Below are 19,154 nucleotides of genomic sequence, written 5' to 3' on the forward strand. Positions count from 1 at the left end.
GCATATCACATCAAATAATACCCACCCTATAAAGCTAAAGTAAATAGAAACACCATAAATATATACACATTATGAAAAAGTTAAAAAGCAAAGAAATAGAAAAAGCTTGCATTATGCGACACCACATTTAGGCCATTTCCATCATCCAACTTCTTCTGTGGTACACATAAGACCGACTTCTTCTGTGGTACACGTAAGACCAATGTCTTGTCCAAACCACCATCATCTTCCTTTTCTTTTTTGGGTTAATTAACCAACTTATCTAAGATATGAAAATCAAAATTACAATTACAACCCTCTAAGTTTGAAAAATAAAACAAACCTTCCTTGGTTTTTGTTATCAATTCTTTCAAGTGAAAAACCTCACTAATGTCCTTTAAATAGATAACAGTCCTTTTTTTTTTTTTTTTGAAATAATACAGGGCATTAATGAAATTTAATCTCTCTACTTGTTTTGTTAACTAAAAAGTAGGGAAATTTTTTTGATATTTCTCAAACCTAAGGGATTTAACCCTCTTTTCTTTTATTTCTCTCTTTTAAAGGAAATACTCACACCTAGTGGAACCATCATAAAAGATCTTCATAATTCTTTCACCTTCTATCCAAAAAAATCACTTTTTTTTTTTAGAAATTATTCCTCCTTCAAACTTCTATGTTGTATGGGTAATGTTATCAGCAGCAGTGATGGGCTCAAATATGCAGCGTTCCGATGCAGCTGTTGGTTTTTGGTAATCATCAACCAGGCCCATAATGGGGGTTTATTTCCTGCAAGGTTCTTCAACATTTTCTCTTGCAGATAAATCTACAGACTTGAAAGCGGTGGTTAGCTCATCTGTTTTCTGCTGCAACAAAAACAATATCAATATACACACCAACGGACTCATGGAGGAGAATCATGCATGTATATCTTAAAAGGACCAAAAAGTAAATTAATTGGCATTAACATGCTTCAAAACAGAATAAAGTCAATTCCAATTTGCAACTTTTTTATATCACGACCCTGCCAAAGGACCCTTCTTTATTCTAAATCATTCAGCAATGGAAAAGAATAGATTTTAGAATCTTAAGATTAACAATTCACCCACTATACTCATGGCCTTGACAGCACATAAGATTCCCAAGTTTCCACCTCTAATTATGCAAACATGGTCCCACTTTGAAATGCATTCCAAAACACAAATAAAAAATTGTCGGATGATAAGAAAAAGAACAAATTTCTATCTTCTTAGAGAAGAAAGTAGAATTGAAGGACAAGAGACAAACCTGTATATGATCAAAATGGGGCACAGAAGGTCTTATTTTCTTTTCTTGCATCACCTTTTGACGACTTTCATAAAAATAAAAATCATCCAATATTGATGTCTTTGACACATAGTTCTTAAAAATGTTTAACATCTCAATACCCTGAGAAAATTTTACCTGGAAATGGAAAAAAAAAAAAACAATTAGCTTGGTTAGAAGGGAGAACAGAAGTCACAAAAGAAACCTAAGAAGAGCAGTACTTAAAAGATAGTACACCACACCTCCTGTGTGTCTCTGCTATTGGTTACAGGCTTATTGTCATTATTTTCAAGTATTATATGTCTTAATTGCGGATTTGTAACATCTTTTATAATGTGCCACTTGACTGGGAAAAACCCATTCCACTTATCCTGTTGCCAAAAATCCATGTTCTTATTGAAATCCACTTGACCAACCATCTCAGCAAGTCCACAGAACTGACCACTTGCATTTACCTGAACCACAAACAAGAGCAGAAGAAGCAGCATTAATAACTGCCTTCTGGAGAAAGATTAAAGCAAAAAACAATAACAATTTGCATGTATAAAGCCATAAAGTCCCACATAAAATTCTTGATCATTCTCTGCTCGGTTAGTGTTAAACCAAAGACCCAACTACCCAATTCCTAAAGAAAAACACCTATAAAATCCAAACATACCGAAAAGAAAAGGAACACAGGACACTTGCTGCCCTTCTCAACCATCCTACTTTGTGCATCTTCATATGCAGTATCTAGCCTCTTATTTCCATTAGGAGTACTAGCCCATACATTGTATTTGATGCTTTTGTGAATGTCATCTTCGCTATAAGATTTTATTACAAAGAAAAACGCATGATCATAGTTGGTAGGAAAGTCAGGAAGGTTATACTGATCCCTCCTCGCAATAGAAGTTATGCTGTTATTGTTTCCCCTCTCATCAGTCGCCAAAGGTCCAGAAGCATCGCCTCCAGATACGAAAGCACCTTTAGCATTTGTTGTCCTAGGACCGTGATTCTGTTCGCTAAGCAAACCAAAATCACTAACGCCATTGACCTTGCCTCTTGTTTTCATCTTTTCAGTCCCACCCCAAGCCCGTGCATTTGTTTTTCCATTAACAGAACTGTTTGAATAGAGCACTCCACCCTTCCCTTGATTATACAAGGGATATTTTGCAATTGGGAAATATCCTTTTCCGGGTGCATCTGACTGGACAGTTGACCCATGTTGTGATGCCTGCAAAACATAGCAAAAGTTATCAAAAGAGTATACGAGAAGAAGCTATAACACTAAGTAAAAAGGAATATAATACCTTGCTTGAAGATTTCAATTGGTTGCGCACACCATAGCCTGATGAGACATCCAACGACGGTAGAGAGCTCTTCACTTCCGATGGTTTGCAAAAGTCTGACTGTGATAATTTTTTTGAATAAGGAGCACGGGTATGACTAGCTGAAGATATACCAGGTTTAGAACCAGGAAATTCAGGATGTCCACTGTGATTATTTCCATATACTGCATCCCCAACCAACAGGGATGGATCCCAGACGTAGGGTGAGGTACTAAATTCTCCATAAGGAAAAGCATTAGGATAATATCCTGGGGAAGTAATGGATGGTTGATACACAGAGCCAGGTGAATATGGCCCATCAACACCAAATGCGGTTACAGGTAAATAAGGGCTAAACGAACTGTAGCCAGGCTGAAATGCTGGTATAACATATGCAAGAGATCCATCTGCTTGTAAAACCTAGATTAATCATAAATGAACGCATGATCAATTCATTGTTAAACGTAAAAATGGCATTGCAGAACACTAAAAGTAAGCCAGATCAACCCAAGGACGCTCTCACACAAGAAATATAAACTTTTCCTTGGCGTCCATCAGCTTGAACAAAAGGATAAAAGTATATGATCGAATGCAGCATATCATCGACTAAATCAAACTAGGACTAATAAATACTCACAGGGTACTGAAATTCCAATCCATCAGCGGGCATGTAGTATCCTTGATCATCAAATTCTCTAGAAGCATCAAAACCTGCAAACATGCTACCGTAAGACGTGAAAACATTAACAAAAAACAATAAAAAAGCACACATAAAAACAAAGCAATTGTTTTTGATTCATAAAAACAAACCTGGATAGTAATATCCATAATAGTTGGTGGACTGATAAGTTGAGTCCTGATCTGTTGGCGTAGATTCACCCTCCAGATCCGTCTCTTTCAAGTTGGCACTAGAGTTATCTCCCGCTGAAGAAATACAAGATGTTGTATCTGATGGACTTCCCTCTTTTGAAGGAACCTAAATTTCAAACACTCCAATAAATTATAAATTAATCCTGTATATTGAACACAATAAACATGACTATTAAGAGATTAAGAGAATAGTTTAGCTACCTTATTAGTAGAATTATCAACCTGAAGATTCCTCATCATTTCTTCTAAAGCTGAAAAAATATATATATATATATTAAACACAAAATCTTTAGAATTTGAGCTCATCAGATCGGAAATAAGTCATTAAAAACAAAAAGAAAAAAAGAAAAAGAAAATACGTGGGAAATGAGGAGGAGGAGGGGGAGGAGGAGCAGCCATAGAATCAATATCACACCACAAGTCTCCGCAGTAAAATCCTCTTTCTGCTAAAGCTTGAGCTTGTGCCTCCAGCTTTAATTACTAGTTGTATTACAAACCAATCAATTAGAATATCAATCTATGAAAATTAAGAACGAGAATTTAGAGGAAGTTAGTATTGGATAATAACCAACCAAAGGCTCCGATTTGTACAGTCGCTGTCCCTTTTTCCTAGATTCTCGTTTTATGGTAGGCTGTGAACCAACTTATTACAGTAACCAAACAAACTCCAAGGACAGAGGAAGAGAAAGCTAATTGAAAATTGAAATCAAATGAAACGAGATTGAAATGAAATCAAATGATCAACTATGTTATTAAATAATATACAAAAGGGACGGTCATCACACTTCCACGTCATTCTCTTGTCAGATTACTGGACGGCTCCTTTCTTTATTTTTTTTTTAGTGGAATCTTCTTTTTATTATAATATTATGTAAAAAAGTAATTCTTTTTTATTTTATGTCGTTCACATTGCTTACAACAAACAAAATAGTTACACGGACAGCATTACTGGGTGTGGAATTTTATTAAAATTTATATTATTATTATTATTTTTTTTATATCGAGTATCTCGATCAGTTTACAAGTACATCAACTAAAAATCTTTAAAATTCATGAGATTCATTAAATACGTTATAAGTATAATAGATCAAATAAAATTTTTAGAATCCAACCACCAGATGACTAAAGTGTTATTGCCAGGTCATAAAGCCCGTAATTAAATTTGATTAAGTGAATAAATGTGAGTCAAAGTTTAGTCTTAATTATTAATGATTAAGAATCTAATCTACTTTTTAATGGTTTTAAGACAAATGTAATTGTTATTTACAGATGTAGTTTTCGATATGTCTGTGTTATTAAAAGAATAAAACCAAATCAAGTACCGATCTAATCTTTAATTAAAACAGAAAAAACTATACAACAGTAACCAACCACTTTTTATATTTAACTCAGGATACCATAACCACCAACATTGCACCACTTATATTTTTTAATTACAAACTTTATCTCTTTATTATAATATTAATTATTACAATATAAGTAATCACGATGTAAAATATTATATGGAATCATTCATACGTTAAGTTATCAATTACTCATACAATTAATAAATATTTGTTTCTATATTGTATAATTATATTTATATGTTCTTGGTGAATGATTTTATTGAATTGTGTGGTGAAAGTGACCAACCGATTTCATTATTTTACGTACAATAATGAAAGTCAATAAAAAGAGAAACTCTAATTGTAAACTTATATATGGTGGGCTGGGTTTTGGAGTTTTCACAGAAGCCAGAAGGTGTAGAAGAGAACGAGAAGGAACTAGAAGTAAGATGGGATTATCAAGAAGAATAGCTTGGTGGCAAAGTATTCCTATCCATTCATATGCATTTTATTTTTTCTAATACACAACATCAAGAGCTTACTCTGCCACGTTTAACCTTTGACATGATGTGTACGTGTCACCCACCCAAAACCAAGGATCTTCTTTGGATAAACATTAAGCTTTTAAAAATAAATTTCCTTATTCAATGAATACTCACTCAGTAGTGGATCTGCCAATTGCCGACACTTAAAAAGCCATTAGATTCTTATGGCCCAAAATCTGATCCATTTGACAAAAGCATGAGGCTCTTTGGGCCTGTTTGCTCAAATTCAATCAGTAGTGTCACCACTAAAGGAAAAGATAGCCTTTTGCTTCTCAAGTCACAGTTGTTGACACTGAATTATTATTTGTATTGTAAAGTGAAGACTTTTGCCCTCGGAATATTTGCCTCTTTACTGGTGTATATTTACTTCAGTTCCAGGCTTATTAGTTACCACAGATGGATGGAGTGTTGCATTTTAACATAGCATTGCGTTGATAGGTTTAAATGGAAAGCCAAACTAAAAGAATGCATACATCCCATTGCCAATTTACACATCTTTGTCTTCGAATTGTGAACGAGATTCCCAATCTCATTCAGCAAAGGGGATGGCGATCCCCATGGATACATACTTCTTACATATTATTATTAGCATTATGGAGAAAGTTAGGCCATCAGGAGATTCGTTCTAAAGCGGTGATACTGGTAGATGGAGGAAGTGGAGCAGCAAAAGTCCTAGGTTGAGAATGGGACCATCACCAAATACATATTACCCCCAACCCAACCGCAGATATTTGGCATCCAAATCATGCACGCCAGTTTAATTAATAAAGAAAATCACATGGGACTGGGTGACTTCATATATGATTAGTTCAATGCAAATTAGAGAAGACTAGACTTGTATACGTTAGGTACCGGGGAAGACGCCTTGATTTATGTAACCCACACATGAACTATTCACATCTTCTCTCCATACTATCTAATCTCAACTCATTAAAATAATACAATCCGCAATTTGGTCAGCCAAATCTACTTCAGAGAGTTGTTAGATTGAGTAGTTGGGGTGTTTTCTCGATTTGAAAACTACTTAAGAAGACAATTGTTATGGAGATATGCCTGCACGTCAGGAATGGTGTCATTCACGTAGAGGAAGATCTAGATTTGTCACGTACTGGTTCATGATTATCATCAAATCATGTCTGTCCCATTTCAGTTTTGTTGGCTTTCATGATGTAAATGTTTCAATAATTGAAGATTAAGAATGAATGTTTATGTCAACACTTTATATTATTAATTAGCACATGTTATCTTCCCTGGATAAGGAAGAAATTTCTTCTAGTAATCACAAACCAACACATGGCTTGGCTGACTAGAAGAATCTGCATACACACCACCCAGGTTACAATCAAGGTGTGTGATAGTTTTTGATGTAAAATTAATACAATTTTAAGACATTACAATCAGAAATATATAAAGATACAGATCATACGTATAAATAATAGGAAAAAAAAAAAACAATGTTGACGATGAGAGCAAAATTAACCTTATTAGGTGCAGCTGGAGGCAACAAAACCCAATTTACTTTGAGCAAGGTCAAATTCCCACAAATAATTCTGCTGCATAATGTTGCCGATTGTAGAAATACCAGGCCAAGCTACCGAGACAAATCCAAGACACTTGACTCCATCAGCAACATCAATTATATAACTCTTTTTATGAGGCTCAAATCTAGCTCCATCTGCAAAATGAATCACTAAACTTGGCACCAATTTCTCATCATATCCTGTTGAACTGAAGCAATAGTCTATTGGTAATCCCTTTGGCATTAATCTTTGGAATTTTGAAACAGACATTTGCAATGCAGCCATCACAGGCTTGTATGCCGGCTCTGCTAAAGATGTTAGGGTTGAACCAGAATCAACAATTGTACCACCACCACTATTTGCATCCCATACTTGAATTGGTATTTTCAACATCACCCCACCAATGGAGATGCCTATAACATTTACAGCATAAAATGGACTAAGCAAACCAAGTTCCAGCTTGGTGTGTCGTTTTTTTTCCGATAAAGATGATGATGATTCATTATTGTTGCTCCCAAAAATTATATAATTTGAAACGTTTTTGTGACTAAGGTGATCAACCAGGCAATAAGAGAACTTGCCATCAAAAAATTCTGAGGCTCTTTTAGCAAAAGTGTACTTGCCATACGCTAACCCCATAACACCATCAGCTTTCACAAAGCTCTGGCCCTGGAAAGAGTCACTGCAACCAATTACCACATCTTTGAGTCTCAACTTTCTACCATTTGTGAGGCCTAGAGTGACTGTCTCCTTGGCAAAAATTCCCATTGCTTCTGATCCATCTACATACCTGAGAAAAGAAAACAATTACAAATTTAACATAAATAAAATTATAGCATAATCTTCCTTACATTAAAGCTTTCAAGCACATAATTTATCATTTACAGAGGAAGGGCTATGAGGTGGCTTTGTTGGAAGGGCCATTAATGAAACAGAGAAGCTCAAAGTGATAGGGAGTTGCTCCTATAGTCCTTGTGCAGGTAACTAAAAATGTGGGTCATGTGAAGCTTACCTACTAACATTAATAGCCATTTAAATGTATTGCTGGATGTAGGTAAGAGCAGTTGTTTCTTTGTCAGCAGGACATTAACTAACCATTCCTTGTGAATGGCTGAGACTTAGCCGTCAGGTTTCTCTGATTCTATTTTTATCTTCTTTGTCTTCATCTTAAACCAAACTACAGTTGAGGCTGAGACTTTATTGTAAAAACAATTACTAACATGAATCATTGATAAACCCACTCTCGTATATGTGACAGCCTTAAAGCAAATATCACAAGCAGCCATTAATATTTATTAAATGATGATGACACTGTTTCAATTACCCCATCTAATTTCCCCTCACTACACATACATCGAAAAACCTCTACCTCGATAATCCAACTGCACCAATTAAATTTGCATTCTCATCCAACAAAGATTAATATATAGTCTTAAAAACTTAATTATGCCAGTCTTAACATTTAGCTTGCAATTTGAAAGTCATAATCTTGATTATGAAAGAGAGAAAACGAAGATACCTGAAATCATAGGCACAAGGAGTGGAGGGCATGGGGCAACGTGTGAGAGAGAAGAGATTCATGAACTCAATCTTACACGTCTGAGAAAAGCAAGGAACCGTTTTAAAAGAAGAGGAGAAATCGCCCTTAAACACTCTTCTTTTGTCTAATCTTCCCTTCGTGGTACAATTGGCACCACAGTTATATCTACAATTCACCCATGTCAACTCACTTCCTGTATCAACAACCAGTGTAAACTTTTGTGCTGGTGTTCCGACTTTGAATTCGACAAAGTACATGCCTGTTCCATAGTCTCTACCAGCACTCAATGGCATTTCAATGGCGGTACTACTTGTGTTAGTTGTTTCCAGAGCATCTCTTCTTGGACTTAGACTTATCCGGCGTTTATGAGCAATCATCTTTTGGCGGATAATGTCACTGTGAAGAAGGTCTTTAATCAGCTCAAGTTGAGTTTTTGGCCTTGTACTGAGATGGTGAGCATGGCGATGTATCAACTCCATCCTCATTGAGGATGAATGAGAAGTTGCAAAAGCTGAAGTAGAACATTGAATGATTAGAACCAAAAAGATTATCAAGAGGATGGCACAAGGCCTCCCCTTCACCATGATGTTATTGAACAAGAAAAAAACAACAAAAGAAGAAATGAGAGAGTTAAGAATATTTATGGGGAAAAAAGAAGTTAAAACTGGCTAGCAAGGAGCGTTGAAGGTACTTTGGCAGTTGGGAACATGTTCATTTGGTTCACACAGAAAATTTAAGATATTGTGTAGTGTAGAATGGGAGGCGCATTTATTTGGATTTGAGCCTATATACATATATAGACTTCCAACTTCCTCTTGTTTTCTCCATATAATTAATGAATATTATATACAGTATTATTGATCACTTAGTTATCCATATAATAATGTTTAATTAATTTAGTCTTCACATACACACAGGCATGTTTATGATTGGGGTTTGTGAAATTCAACAAGCAAGCCGTGCCATCTAATATGTAAATCATAGATTAAAGTAATAATATAAGCCAAATAAAAAAGGGTAATTGCTTGTAAAAGAGTGTTGACATGAACAAATATAGTTGGGGGCCACTGCTGCCGCCCATGAATATGACAACCCCATGTCTAAAATTTTCAGAGACAGTAGTTTGTATTTGTATTTTAATGTTTATGTAGCTAACTTTTGTAATTGATGCATGCCTAGATTCATACAATCAAGACTAAATTAATAAAGAAAAATAACTACAGCAAACGTGCACCAAACAGAGAAAGTCTTTCACAAAGTAGGATTACTCAACATGGCCAGCTGGCTGTGAGTAAATTCAACATTTACCTAGTTCTCTGTCTGTTAAACTTGAATGAATTGATGAAAGCATGCATTTCATAAATAAAATAATTCATCAGGTGATTAATATTATTATATATAAGTTTACTGCAGATTACTCTTATCATGTCGTTGATTTATTTGTTGTATCTTTCGTACTTAGACTTTCTTTGTGAAGAAATATTGGCCGGGTCAAAGTAACAGACCTTCCTTCTCAAGATAATTAAAGATGGAGTTCTGGAAACAGACAGAAAGGATGAAATCGATTGATTCAAGAGCCAGCTTGAACCCAGTTCGTAACTATGGATTTTTTTTGTTTATACAAATCTTAATATTCACAATAAATTTAATCTTAGCCCAAAAATTAACGAGATAATTCAGTTTATATTAGGTATGTGCATATGCATTCTAGTTGACTGTAGTTGTATTTGATGTGGTTCTATTTCAAAGGTAATAGCTGTCAGGTACATGAATATGGTGATATGAATATCTTGTGATTGATCATACAGCTGATGTAGTTAAGTTGCAAGGATCAAATGTGGAACAGGTAAAAGATTTCTCAATTTAATTAGTTGTAATATATAAAAAGCAGGTCAGTTCATTAACAATAATATACTCGAAAATATTTCTCAATCCCGTAAGTAGAAGTCAAAGTCGACAAATATAAAACTCAGTAAAAAATCGAGCTGTATAGCATTATTTTAATGGAATTAATCTATAAAGCGTATGGTGGTAATATTTGTATAATCACCGTTTGGTTGATGTTTCAAATCAAGAAAAGAAATTGAATACAGCTAAGTAAGTAGTATTCATGATTTGAGTTTTGTAGCTGAAATCTTGGCATGTTACATGGAGATTTGATCCTTTTTCTGCCGCGTAACTTACCATGAAAACTAATTGACTTTTATTCTTACGCCTGCCAAGAACATTCTTTCTACTTACACAAATTATTAAGAAGATTGCAATTTAAGATTATACATTGTGTGAGACAACTGTTGAGTCTAATCAAATTAGGATTAATTTATTAATTAATCTCACGAACTAATAGTAGCTTTCACAACTCAATGTCTCTATTGCATTTGCTTGCACTCTTTTGCTTTCTTCACCAAACAAGCCTGCCTGAAAGCTCCAAAAATTTATGTTATCTTAAGCTACGAAACGTTAAGTGAAGGCAAAGCAAAACTGTCCCAGATTTTGAAAATTCTAATCACTTATTTGTATTGTCTCTTCAATCTTTTCAAGGGCTGCAAACAAGAACGGGCTAAACTACTATATCTGCAAATAGTAACAGCATTTAATAACAGTACTTGAGAGAGAGGTTCAAAAGTTGGCATCCATATGGGGTTTATATTTGTTCAAAGCAAATTTAGTGATCTATATAATTTCAAATATTAAAATATTAAAAAAAAAAATCCCATTCCTACATATACAAAATTTATTCTTTCTCACCTAAAAATAAACAAATGAATTCTGGTAAAATGATCTATGATCGCCTTCCATTATAATGTCTTATTAGGATTCCCTTTTAGTTCTTTGTACACAATTAAATTTCCGCCCAAAAGATGCACATTCTGTTATCCAAATTNGAATTAATCTATAAAGCGTATGGTGGTAATATTTGTATAATCACCGTTTGGTTGATGTTTCAAATCAAGAAAAGAAATTGAATACAGCTAAGTAAGTAGTATTCATGATTTGAGTTTTGTAGCTGAAATCTTGGCATGTTACATGGAGATTTGATCCTTTTTCTGCCGCGTAACTTACCCTGAAAACTAATTGACTTTTATTCTTACGCCTGCCAAGAACATTCTTTCTACTTACACAAATTATTAAGAAGATTGCAATTTAAGATTATACATTGTGTGAGACAACTGTTGAGTCTAATCCAATTAGGATTAATTAATTAATCTCACGAACTAATAGTAGCTTTCACAACTCAATGTCTCTATTGCATTTGCTTGCACTCTTTTGCTTTCTTCACCAAACAAGCCTGCCTGAAAGCTCCAAAAATTTATGTTATCTTAAGCTACGAAACGTTAAGTGAAGGCAAAGCAAAACTGTCCCAGATTTTGAAAATTCTAATCACTTATTTGTATTGTCTCTTCAATCTTTTCAAGGGCTGCAAACAAGAACGGGCTAAACTACTATATCTGCAAATAGTAACAGCATTTAATAACAGTACTTGAGAGAGAGGTTCAAAAGTTGGCATCCATATGGGGTTTATATTTGTTCAAAGCAAATTTAGTGATCTATATAATTTCAAATATTAAAATATTAAAAAAAAAAATCCCATTCCTACATATACAAAATTTATTCTTTCTCACCTAAAAATAAACAAATGAATTCTGGTAAAATGATCTATGATCGCCTTCCATTATAATGTCTTATTAGATTCCCTTTTAGTTTTTGTACACAATTAAATTGCCGCCCAAAAGATGCTCATTCTGTTATCCAAATTCTAAAAATACTCAAATTCTATATAAGAATCTTTAGGACTACCACAGTCTTTATCAGCTACCGCTTCTGGTGCCACCTTTTTGGCTGCGGCTCCAGGAGCAGACTCTTTGGCGGCAAATACTGAAAAGTCTACAGGTTCAGGTATGTGGGGAGGCATTGCACTTCTCACTAGAGCCCAGTTCACTCCCTCAAAAAATGGATGCTGTTTTATTTCTGTAGCACCTCTTTTATAAGCAATTCTCTTATGTGGTTCTTTAACTAAAAGTCCTCTTATAAGATCACGAGCCACAAAACTCACTTGTGGATTTTCTGGAAATCTCAATGGCTGCCCTACAACATTAAACAGTGTTGCGCGATTCCCTTGTCCCTTGAAGGGAGTTGTGCCATGTAACAGTTCATATAAGAAGATACCAAATGTCCACCAGTCCACTGCACTTCCATGACCTTCTCCACGAATAATCTCAGGGGCTAAATATTCATGTGTACCAACAAATGACATGGAGCGCACATTCGTAGGTTCTGCCATCAATTCTGGGAGGGCACCTCCAACACAGGTGCCAAAATCTGATTTAGATTTGCGGTTCTTTTTTGAAGGCAAAATGCGTGGGAAAAAATTTGAGGGCTGCATACAACCATGGACTGCAAACTCATCATTTAGAATTGCTCCAGAACCAGCGGTACCATTGTTCAAATGTACAGATGATGATTTCACTAGTGTGGGACTGACAGAGCAACGAAGTGATAGATCAAAATCTGAAAGCATGATATGTCCCTCGTCTCTTACTAGCACATTCTCTGGCTTCAAATCTCTATACACAATGCCTAGCATGTGTAGATACTCAAGAGCCAATAACACTTCCGATGCATAAAACCTGTTTAAGGAAAGATAACGAAGAAATAAGGTATCCTTTTCCTATCTAGTTAATCTTTACAGAAAAGCATAAAGCCACTAGAATATGGAATTGATAACGCAAAGTCTTTCATATATGGAAGAATATTCTTAAGAATAAAGGATTGTTATTATTCACTAACTCAAAGAGAAATAATGAATTCAACCACGTATATACACTATAACAGTCCATCAACTTGGTGATGAGAGATGAACATAACTTCTAACAAGAGCATCATTGGCCGGTTTAATGATAAAGCTAAGTCTACAAAGGGATGAATGGTAAATCTATTGAGTTCTAGGCCGCGTACTCATTTAGGAAGCTAAGCCAAATACTGGCAGCAAATCTAAGCAACATAAATTGTTGAATGGTGAAACCAAACTAAATAACCCAAAAGGGCAGAGGAAAAAGGGGTACTTTTGATATTGACATATGGGGGATAAAGGCTTGTTGCTCTCAATTTGACGAGAGGAGCAGAAAAAAAAAAAAAAAAATAGACTAACTTCGAAAAAAAAAATTACAGTTGACAAAAGGATAAATATGGCTAAAAGCACACAAATGCAGACGGGAAGTTTCAGCACTCAGCAGGAAACGTCAAACAAATCAATAATCAGGTATATGTTCATGCTCTCATAGGATCATAGACAGACCTTTAAGATCAATGATAGACACCTTCACTCTTCAATATTGGAAATGAAATACACAAAACCCAATGAATGAAAAAACCAGAGGAGAACTCAATCATTTACATAAATAGGTAACCATTAAATGTCTAGGTAACAAGAGGGAATGGCCTTAACTATGCAACAAAACCCATCAGTTGCTTTAAATCAAATTCTTAAAAAACTTTGTCTTGAAGATTTCTAAGTACATTCTATTACGATTGATGTTGATGCATCTGTAAGAGCAATGATATACATAAAAGATAAACCAACCAAAACTGATGAAACAAGAAGCAACAAACCTTGCAGCCTCTTCAGTAAAGTGCTTGTTTTGTTGCTTCTGTCGAAGGGAATGGAGATTGCCTCCACTGCAGAATTCCATTACCAAGCAATAAAATTTATCAGTCTCAAAGTAAGAATACAGAGTAGGCAAAAATGGGTGATCCAGAAGTCCAAGAATTTCCCTTTCTGTCTGTGCTCGCAATAACTTGTTCCTACTTGCAAGAGAAGCTTTGTCCATAACTTTCATAGCAAAGTAAGTGTTAGTTCCTCTGAGTTCAACAAGATACACACTGCCAATGTCTCCATAACCAAGGCGCTTGAGAAGCCGAAAATTGCTGAGACCAATTGGAGTAGGTTTCGCATTCATGATATTAATGGCATCCCATCTAACATCACCACCAGTGTGAGGTCTAAGAGGTGCACTGGAGCTCTCTAAGCTGTCACTACGACTGGAATTACCACTTCCATGTCCATGGCTCGTTATGGAATTGCTTTTCATGTCAGCATTTCTTGTTGAAGTAGTTGTTGTTTGTTCGGAATTTGGTGGCTTAACTGGACTTGGCTGTGAGCGTTGGTAATTATTGAATGAATTGGTATTATGCTTGGAAAGAGAATCCACCTTGGAAATAGACTTGGTAAGAGGATCCATCTTCTTGGGATCAAATTGTGGGTTGCATACTACATTTTCAGTTACCTTTGAAATTGTGGTTGTATATCCAGATTCTCTCGGTGAACCAACAGCACCTGAATTGGCAGCAAATTTTGCTTTCCGATCCCAATTTAAGGAACTGTTCTTACCAAATGCATCCATTTTTTGTGGTTCTTCCGATGCTGTTTTATAGCTAAACTACATTATATGATTCATTTCAACACATCAAAATCAAGCTTCAAAATTTCTAACAACAAAACATCATATAATTAAACACTTACCTCAGATGAGTTAAGCCAGTTGATAGGCCTTGATGACATCAATGGGGCAATACAATAACACCCGTCACTAGATTTTCCTGATCAATGTGTCAAATAGTTAGTAATGTTACATTCATCAACATAATAGTATGATATATTCAAAATAACAAACAATTCTAAAAATGCATTGGGCCCTTCTCATACCTTAGGTTTCTCCATTATTAATATTATATTAACAATATGTATCCCCAACCCCAACCCCAACCCCAAGGTTTATGAATTGCATTGCATGTAATAGCAGGTGTGGGGGGCACGTCATGCATATTATTATTAATGTTTTGATAATACAAATGAAGCATCCAGGTTGGAATGTTTGTTTAACATGTTAATTAACATTGAATATGCAAAACGTGATGAGACCGAAATGAAAAGCATAAATAAACAAAAGAAAGAAGAACAAACCTGAAAGTGAGAAAGAAAAAGGAAGAGGGTGGTTTGTTAGAGAAGAAGAATGAATAAATATTCATGAAAGAAGAAAGGGTAATTAAAAAAAAAGGAAAAAGAAGAGAAAGGTGGAGTGGTTAGAGGGAAATAGAAAGTGGGTAATGAGAATGAGTTGGTGCTGAATTTGGACCATGCATAGAAACAACAAGAACAAAGGGTACAACAAAAGTGGATTGGAAGAATGAAATTTTGGATTGAAAATTATTCAAAAGAGGAAATACAGAGAGGGAAATGGTCATAGGTATTGCTATGAAAGCGGGGTGAACTCCATGGATCACCGTTTTTTTATCCCTCTAGTTTGTTTTAACTGCTTTCTTCCTTTTTTATTATTCACCACCAATTATTTCTTTCTACCTCAATCCTTTTGTTTAATACACATAACTTATTAAACAAAGCCAATGATGCTATATATGTATACTCATACAAGATTTATTCACCATTAATAGAGAATTAGCAATATTTACAACTATCATTGAGATTTTTAATAATAATTTTAAAAATATATAATACTTTATAATAATAAAAAAAAGTAAAATAGACATTTTTAATTAAATAATGTGAAGATTGCAATTTACAATATTATCCGTAGTGGACCTAGTGGTGGCTAATCGGGATCAAATTAACAGCACCATAGAACGAGAAAATCAAAGCATCCTTAGTTTGAGAAATGGCGATGCAGATACACCCAGCAATCGCACCACTCTCGTACTTGCTTGGGACGTGGAGAGGCCAAGGCGAGGGCGGCTTTCCCACTATCAATTCCTTTCATTATGGAGAGGAGCTCCATTTCTCTCATTCTGGCAAGGTAATTAATCATTTTCACTTGACTCATATTCATACACCTTCACTGTCTCTGTCTGTGTTTTCAATTACTATTTTATGCTTGTTTAGCCCTTTTTAGCATATAGTCAGAAGACGTGGAAACTGAGTTCTGGAGAGCCCATGCATGCTGAGACTGGCTACTGGAGGCCCAAGCCTGACGGTTCTATTGAAGTCGTTATTGCTCAAAGCACGGGTCTTGTTGAAGTTCAGGTGTTATGTTAATTCCTTTTCTGTTCATATTTATTCTTAATCACCTTTTATTTTGTATCAATTGTCTCTTTTCTTCTTGGCCTCCAGAAAGGGACATATACTGCAGAAGACAAAACAATTAAGCTTAAGAGTGAACTTGTGGGGAATGCTTCTAAGGTATTTTTTTTTTCTTGCCTACCCAATTTTAATATAAGCTTCTGCTTAATACTGTGGGAAATCATATGTTTAATGTTTAGGCATGTAGTAATTGGTTGCACATTTTCAGTAATTGGTTGGTCATTAGTCCAAAATGAAACACTGACTATATCTCTGTTTTTACCTTAGTATGTATTCTCCACATTTATCCAATGTTGTGCACCTTGTGAAGATGTTGCTGTTCGAAACAGTTTGAGTCGTCTTTGTGACCATTGGGTTAAATGTAGTTAAACATTGTCTACTGGGTTCTCATCTTTCAACATAGCTTTTAGTAGTGCTTCCCTCCAGCAGCGAGGAGATGTAACTCCTATCTAAAAGGTTTTGTGCTTTGGATGAATCCCTGTACTTCTATTAGTGATTTCTTGAAACGAATCCTTGTATTTCCTGCTAACCTTTTCTGCAAAGTTAATTTCTAACTTTAAGATGATTTTGATTGGAAAGGCTAAAATTTAGCAGAGATAGTTGGATTTGCTGGCATTGTTAATGCCAGGATAAGTTTCCTTCAATTTCCTTGATTCCCTTTTGTTGTTATTTGCAGTCCTTAAAAATAAGTCAAGTTTGTTGTTTGCTAGAGCTTCATATAAGTTACTCTCTCTTGCTTATTCACAAATGTTGAGTCTTAGAGTTGGGAATTGATTAGCATCTATGCTGATATCTCTTATATAGTCCATGATTCTTACCTTAATCTCAGTCATTAAATCTCTAATCTACCGTAGTTTCTCCACCAAATTGTATCTATGCTTATATTTGATGTGTATAGGGTTGTACTGTTGATTATTGTTCCAACTATTTAATGTGGATGATGCTAACTGTGGCACAGATGACTTTAAGATGTCTAATAGAAAGACTGACATGCAACTGAAGATGTATACATAGGGATAATCTAGTTGTTCCTCCAAACCCAATTCTGGCTTAAGCAGTTTGCATATAATCATATTGGAAGGATGATGGAAAACCAGATAAATTTGATATGCTTGGATTTGTAGGCCAGAAATGTGAAGGTGAAATTCAGATACAGATATATTAAGGGGTTTCTTATAGTGCATGTAGAAAAGATACCAAAATGGGGTTCTATTAAATAATAAATAGGATATATGATGACAAAATTATTTTTTCAATTTTAGGGTCTTTCTGGTGAAAGCTTTTAGTCTTTATTGCAATTAAATGTCTTTATATTAGCAACTGCATACAGAAATTATATTTCACGTCATATAAGGAGCTGGAATCTTATATATCCAGCCTTGATGATTCTCCAAAGGGTGTAAATTTTTCTTGTTGTGTATCTATTTTAAATTTTATGCAATGCTGGTGTTTGTTTTGATCCATTCAATTAATCTTTGTTACCAATAAGAGTTAATGATGTCCTCCTCTTTTTGCATTTCTAAAACAAAATCTTTTGAGCAGGTGAAGGAGATAAGCCGAGTTTTCGAGTTGGTAAATGGAGATCTGTCTTATGTGGTACAAATGAGTACCAATCTTACGAGTCTTCAACAGCATCTGAAAGCTGTGCTCAGGAAACACTGATTGTATGATGCACTTCTACAGATTGGGAAAGAATATAAAACACATCCTCAAGTACTTGTTCATGCTGATGTCTGCTGCAGCTTAATGCTCAAATAAACAGTGATGAATATTTCTGTCTCATTCCAGATATAGAATATTTACATCAAATGTTATTGAATCCTTTGGAGAATTTTTTGAGAGTGGGTTGTAATTTAAAACAGCATAATTGAAAGGCTTCTTATACATTTTTGCTACATAGTAACCCACTAGATCATCTTTTCTTCTTGGATCCAAATTTATTAATTTGTGTTGCAATTGACTTTGAGTAATAATCAGCCGGTGAAAGAAAAAGACAGCAGTTAAGCTTAGAAAGTTTTGGAGATCAAGCACATTGTATTTTTATCTTGTGGGCAAGCAATCATTTTAAGCTATTGCCGGCTATAAACTCTGCAAATCAGTCTTCTTTTGTATTGATTTTGAAGAAGGTTCGGTGACCACAATGTTTGGTCTGTCCTCACTCTCCAGCTAGATCGTAAGTGGATTTAAATAGAATTTTGTGTATATTCTCTTTGAATTTAGCAGACTCCTCACCCACATTTTTCTTTGCTCCTTTTTACCGCAGTTCATTACATTGTAAATGTCTGCCAAGTGCGAGTAATATTTGGCGCGACCCACTTTTAAGTTAATGTTGGGGCCCATTCTGTTATCACGCTCAGACTCACAGATGCGTTTGTTTTCAATATTCTGAAAGCCGGATTGGATAATGACCCATTCAAGGGTTCGGTTTTCGGTTTGATCGGTTGGTTCGGTCGGTTGGACCGTAATTTATAAAATTACTATTAGTCCTTAAAGGTTTGAAATTCATCAAAAACACCCTTATAAACTCCCTTTAGGTTTGAAATCTATCTAAAACACCCCTGTCGCGTGAAGATTCTGGTGAGTGGTGGCGGCAACGACGATCGACGACCAATCGAAGCTGGAATCTTGGGGCTTTTGATGTGTAGGTGTTGGCGACTCTAATGGTGGTGCTAGG

The 19,154-nt window shown here is 35.1% G+C and overlaps 4 protein-coding genes across 7 annotated transcripts; 1 reads left to right on the forward strand and 3 right to left on the reverse strand.

Annotated features, from left to right (window-relative positions):
• Positions 1-394: 394 nt before the first annotated feature.
• On the reverse strand, positions 395-4,169 carry LOC116142009 (YTH domain-containing protein ECT2). 4 transcript variants are annotated; one of them, XM_031427465.1, is made up of 9 exons: positions 3,874-4,169; positions 3,660-3,709; positions 3,399-3,564; positions 3,226-3,299; positions 2,571-3,008; positions 1,940-2,494; positions 1,524-1,736; positions 1,264-1,419; positions 395-842 (listed from the first exon to the last, which is right to left on the reverse strand). In XM_031427465.1, exons 2-9 carry the CDS (start codon positions 3,696-3,698, stop codon positions 759-761), a joined length of 1,725 nt encoding a protein of 574 aa, XP_031283325.1. In that variant the 5' UTR covers positions 3,699-3,709; positions 3,874-4,169; the 3' UTR covers positions 395-758. The 4 variants fall into 4 exon arrangements, with proteins under 4 accessions (XP_031283325.1, XP_031283324.1, XP_031283323.1 ...); XM_031427464.1 differs by having other exon boundaries at positions 395-839; positions 3,818-4,169; XM_031427463.1 differs by having other exon boundaries at positions 3,818-4,169.
• Positions 4,170-6,692: 2,523 nt separating this feature from the next.
• On the reverse strand, positions 6,693-9,174 carry LOC116142019 (aspartic proteinase NANA, chloroplast-like). The gene is made up of 2 exons (XM_031427476.1): positions 8,368-9,174; positions 6,693-7,638 (listed from the first exon to the last, which is right to left on the reverse strand). Exons 1-2 carry the CDS (start codon positions 8,970-8,972, stop codon positions 6,813-6,815), a joined length of 1,431 nt encoding a protein of 476 aa, XP_031283336.1. The 5' UTR covers positions 8,973-9,174; the 3' UTR covers positions 6,693-6,812.
• Positions 9,175-12,103: 2,929 nt separating this feature from the next.
• LOC116142073 (serine/threonine-protein kinase RHS3) lies at positions 12,104-15,381 on the reverse strand. The gene is made up of 4 exons (XM_031427527.1): positions 15,350-15,381; positions 14,909-14,985; positions 13,999-14,825; positions 12,104-13,016 (listed from the first exon to the last, which is right to left on the reverse strand). Exons 2-4 carry the CDS (start codon positions 14,945-14,947, stop codon positions 12,146-12,148), a joined length of 1,737 nt encoding a protein of 578 aa, XP_031283387.1. The 5' UTR covers positions 14,948-14,985; positions 15,350-15,381; the 3' UTR covers positions 12,104-12,145.
• A 620-nt stretch (positions 15,382-16,001) lies between these two features.
• Positions 16,002-18,361, forward strand: LOC116142075 (UPF0678 fatty acid-binding protein-like protein At1g79260). The gene is made up of 4 exons (XM_031427539.1): positions 16,002-16,196; positions 16,283-16,423; positions 16,511-16,579; positions 18,023-18,361. Exons 1-4 carry the CDS (start codon positions 16,059-16,061, stop codon positions 18,140-18,142), a joined length of 468 nt encoding a protein of 155 aa, XP_031283399.1. The 5' UTR covers positions 16,002-16,058; the 3' UTR covers positions 18,143-18,361.
• Positions 18,362-19,154: the final 793 nt, after the last annotated feature.

Source organism: Pistacia vera, unplaced genomic scaffold (genome assembly GCF_008641045.1).
Source record: "Pistacia vera cultivar Batoury unplaced genomic scaffold, PisVer_v2 Contig404, whole genome shotgun sequence".
Taxonomy (NCBI): domain Eukaryota; kingdom Viridiplantae; phylum Streptophyta; class Magnoliopsida; order Sapindales; family Anacardiaceae; genus Pistacia; species Pistacia vera.

Coding starts and splice junctions, on each gene's coding strand:
- LOC116142009 (XM_031427463.1), bottom strand. CDS start 3,857: ATGGCTGCTCCTCCTCCCCCTCCTCCTCCTCATTTCCCAC. Junction 3,009..3,225: donor GATTGGAATTTCAGTACCCT/GTGAGTATTTAT, acceptor TGATTAATCTAG/GTTTTACAAGCAGATGGATC. Junction 2,495..2,570: donor AATTGAAATCTTCAAGCAAG/GTATTATATTCC, acceptor TATGTTTTGCAG/GCATCACAACATGGGTCAAC.
- LOC116142019 (XM_031427476.1), bottom strand. CDS start 8,972: ATGGTGAAGGGGAGGCCTTGTGCCATCCTCTTGATAATCTTTTTGGTT. Junction 7,639..8,367: donor CCTTGTGCCTATGATTTCAG/GTATCTTCGTTT, acceptor TTCTTTTCTCAG/GTATGTAGATGGATCAGAAG.
- LOC116142073 (XM_031427527.1), bottom strand. CDS start 14,947: ATGTCATCAAGGCCTATCAACTGGCTTAACTCATCTGAG. Junction 14,826..14,908: donor ACTGGCTTAACTCATCTGAG/GTAAGTGTTTAA, acceptor CATATAATGTAG/TTTAGCTATAAAACAGCATC. Junction 13,017..13,998: donor TTTACTGAAGAGGCTGCAAG/GTTTGTTGCTTC, acceptor TTCCTTAAACAG/GTTTTATGCATCGGAAGTGT.
- LOC116142075 (XM_031427539.1), top strand. CDS start 16,059: ATGGCGATGCAGATACACCCAGCAATCGCACCACTCTCGTACTTGCTT. Junction 16,197..16,282: donor ATTTCTCTCATTCTGGCAAG/GTAATTAATCAT, acceptor ATGCTTGTTTAG/CCCTTTTTAGCATATAGTCA. Junction 16,580..18,022: donor TTGTGGGGAATGCTTCTAAG/GTATTTTTTTTT, acceptor TCTTTTGAGCAG/GTGAAGGAGATAAGCCGAGT.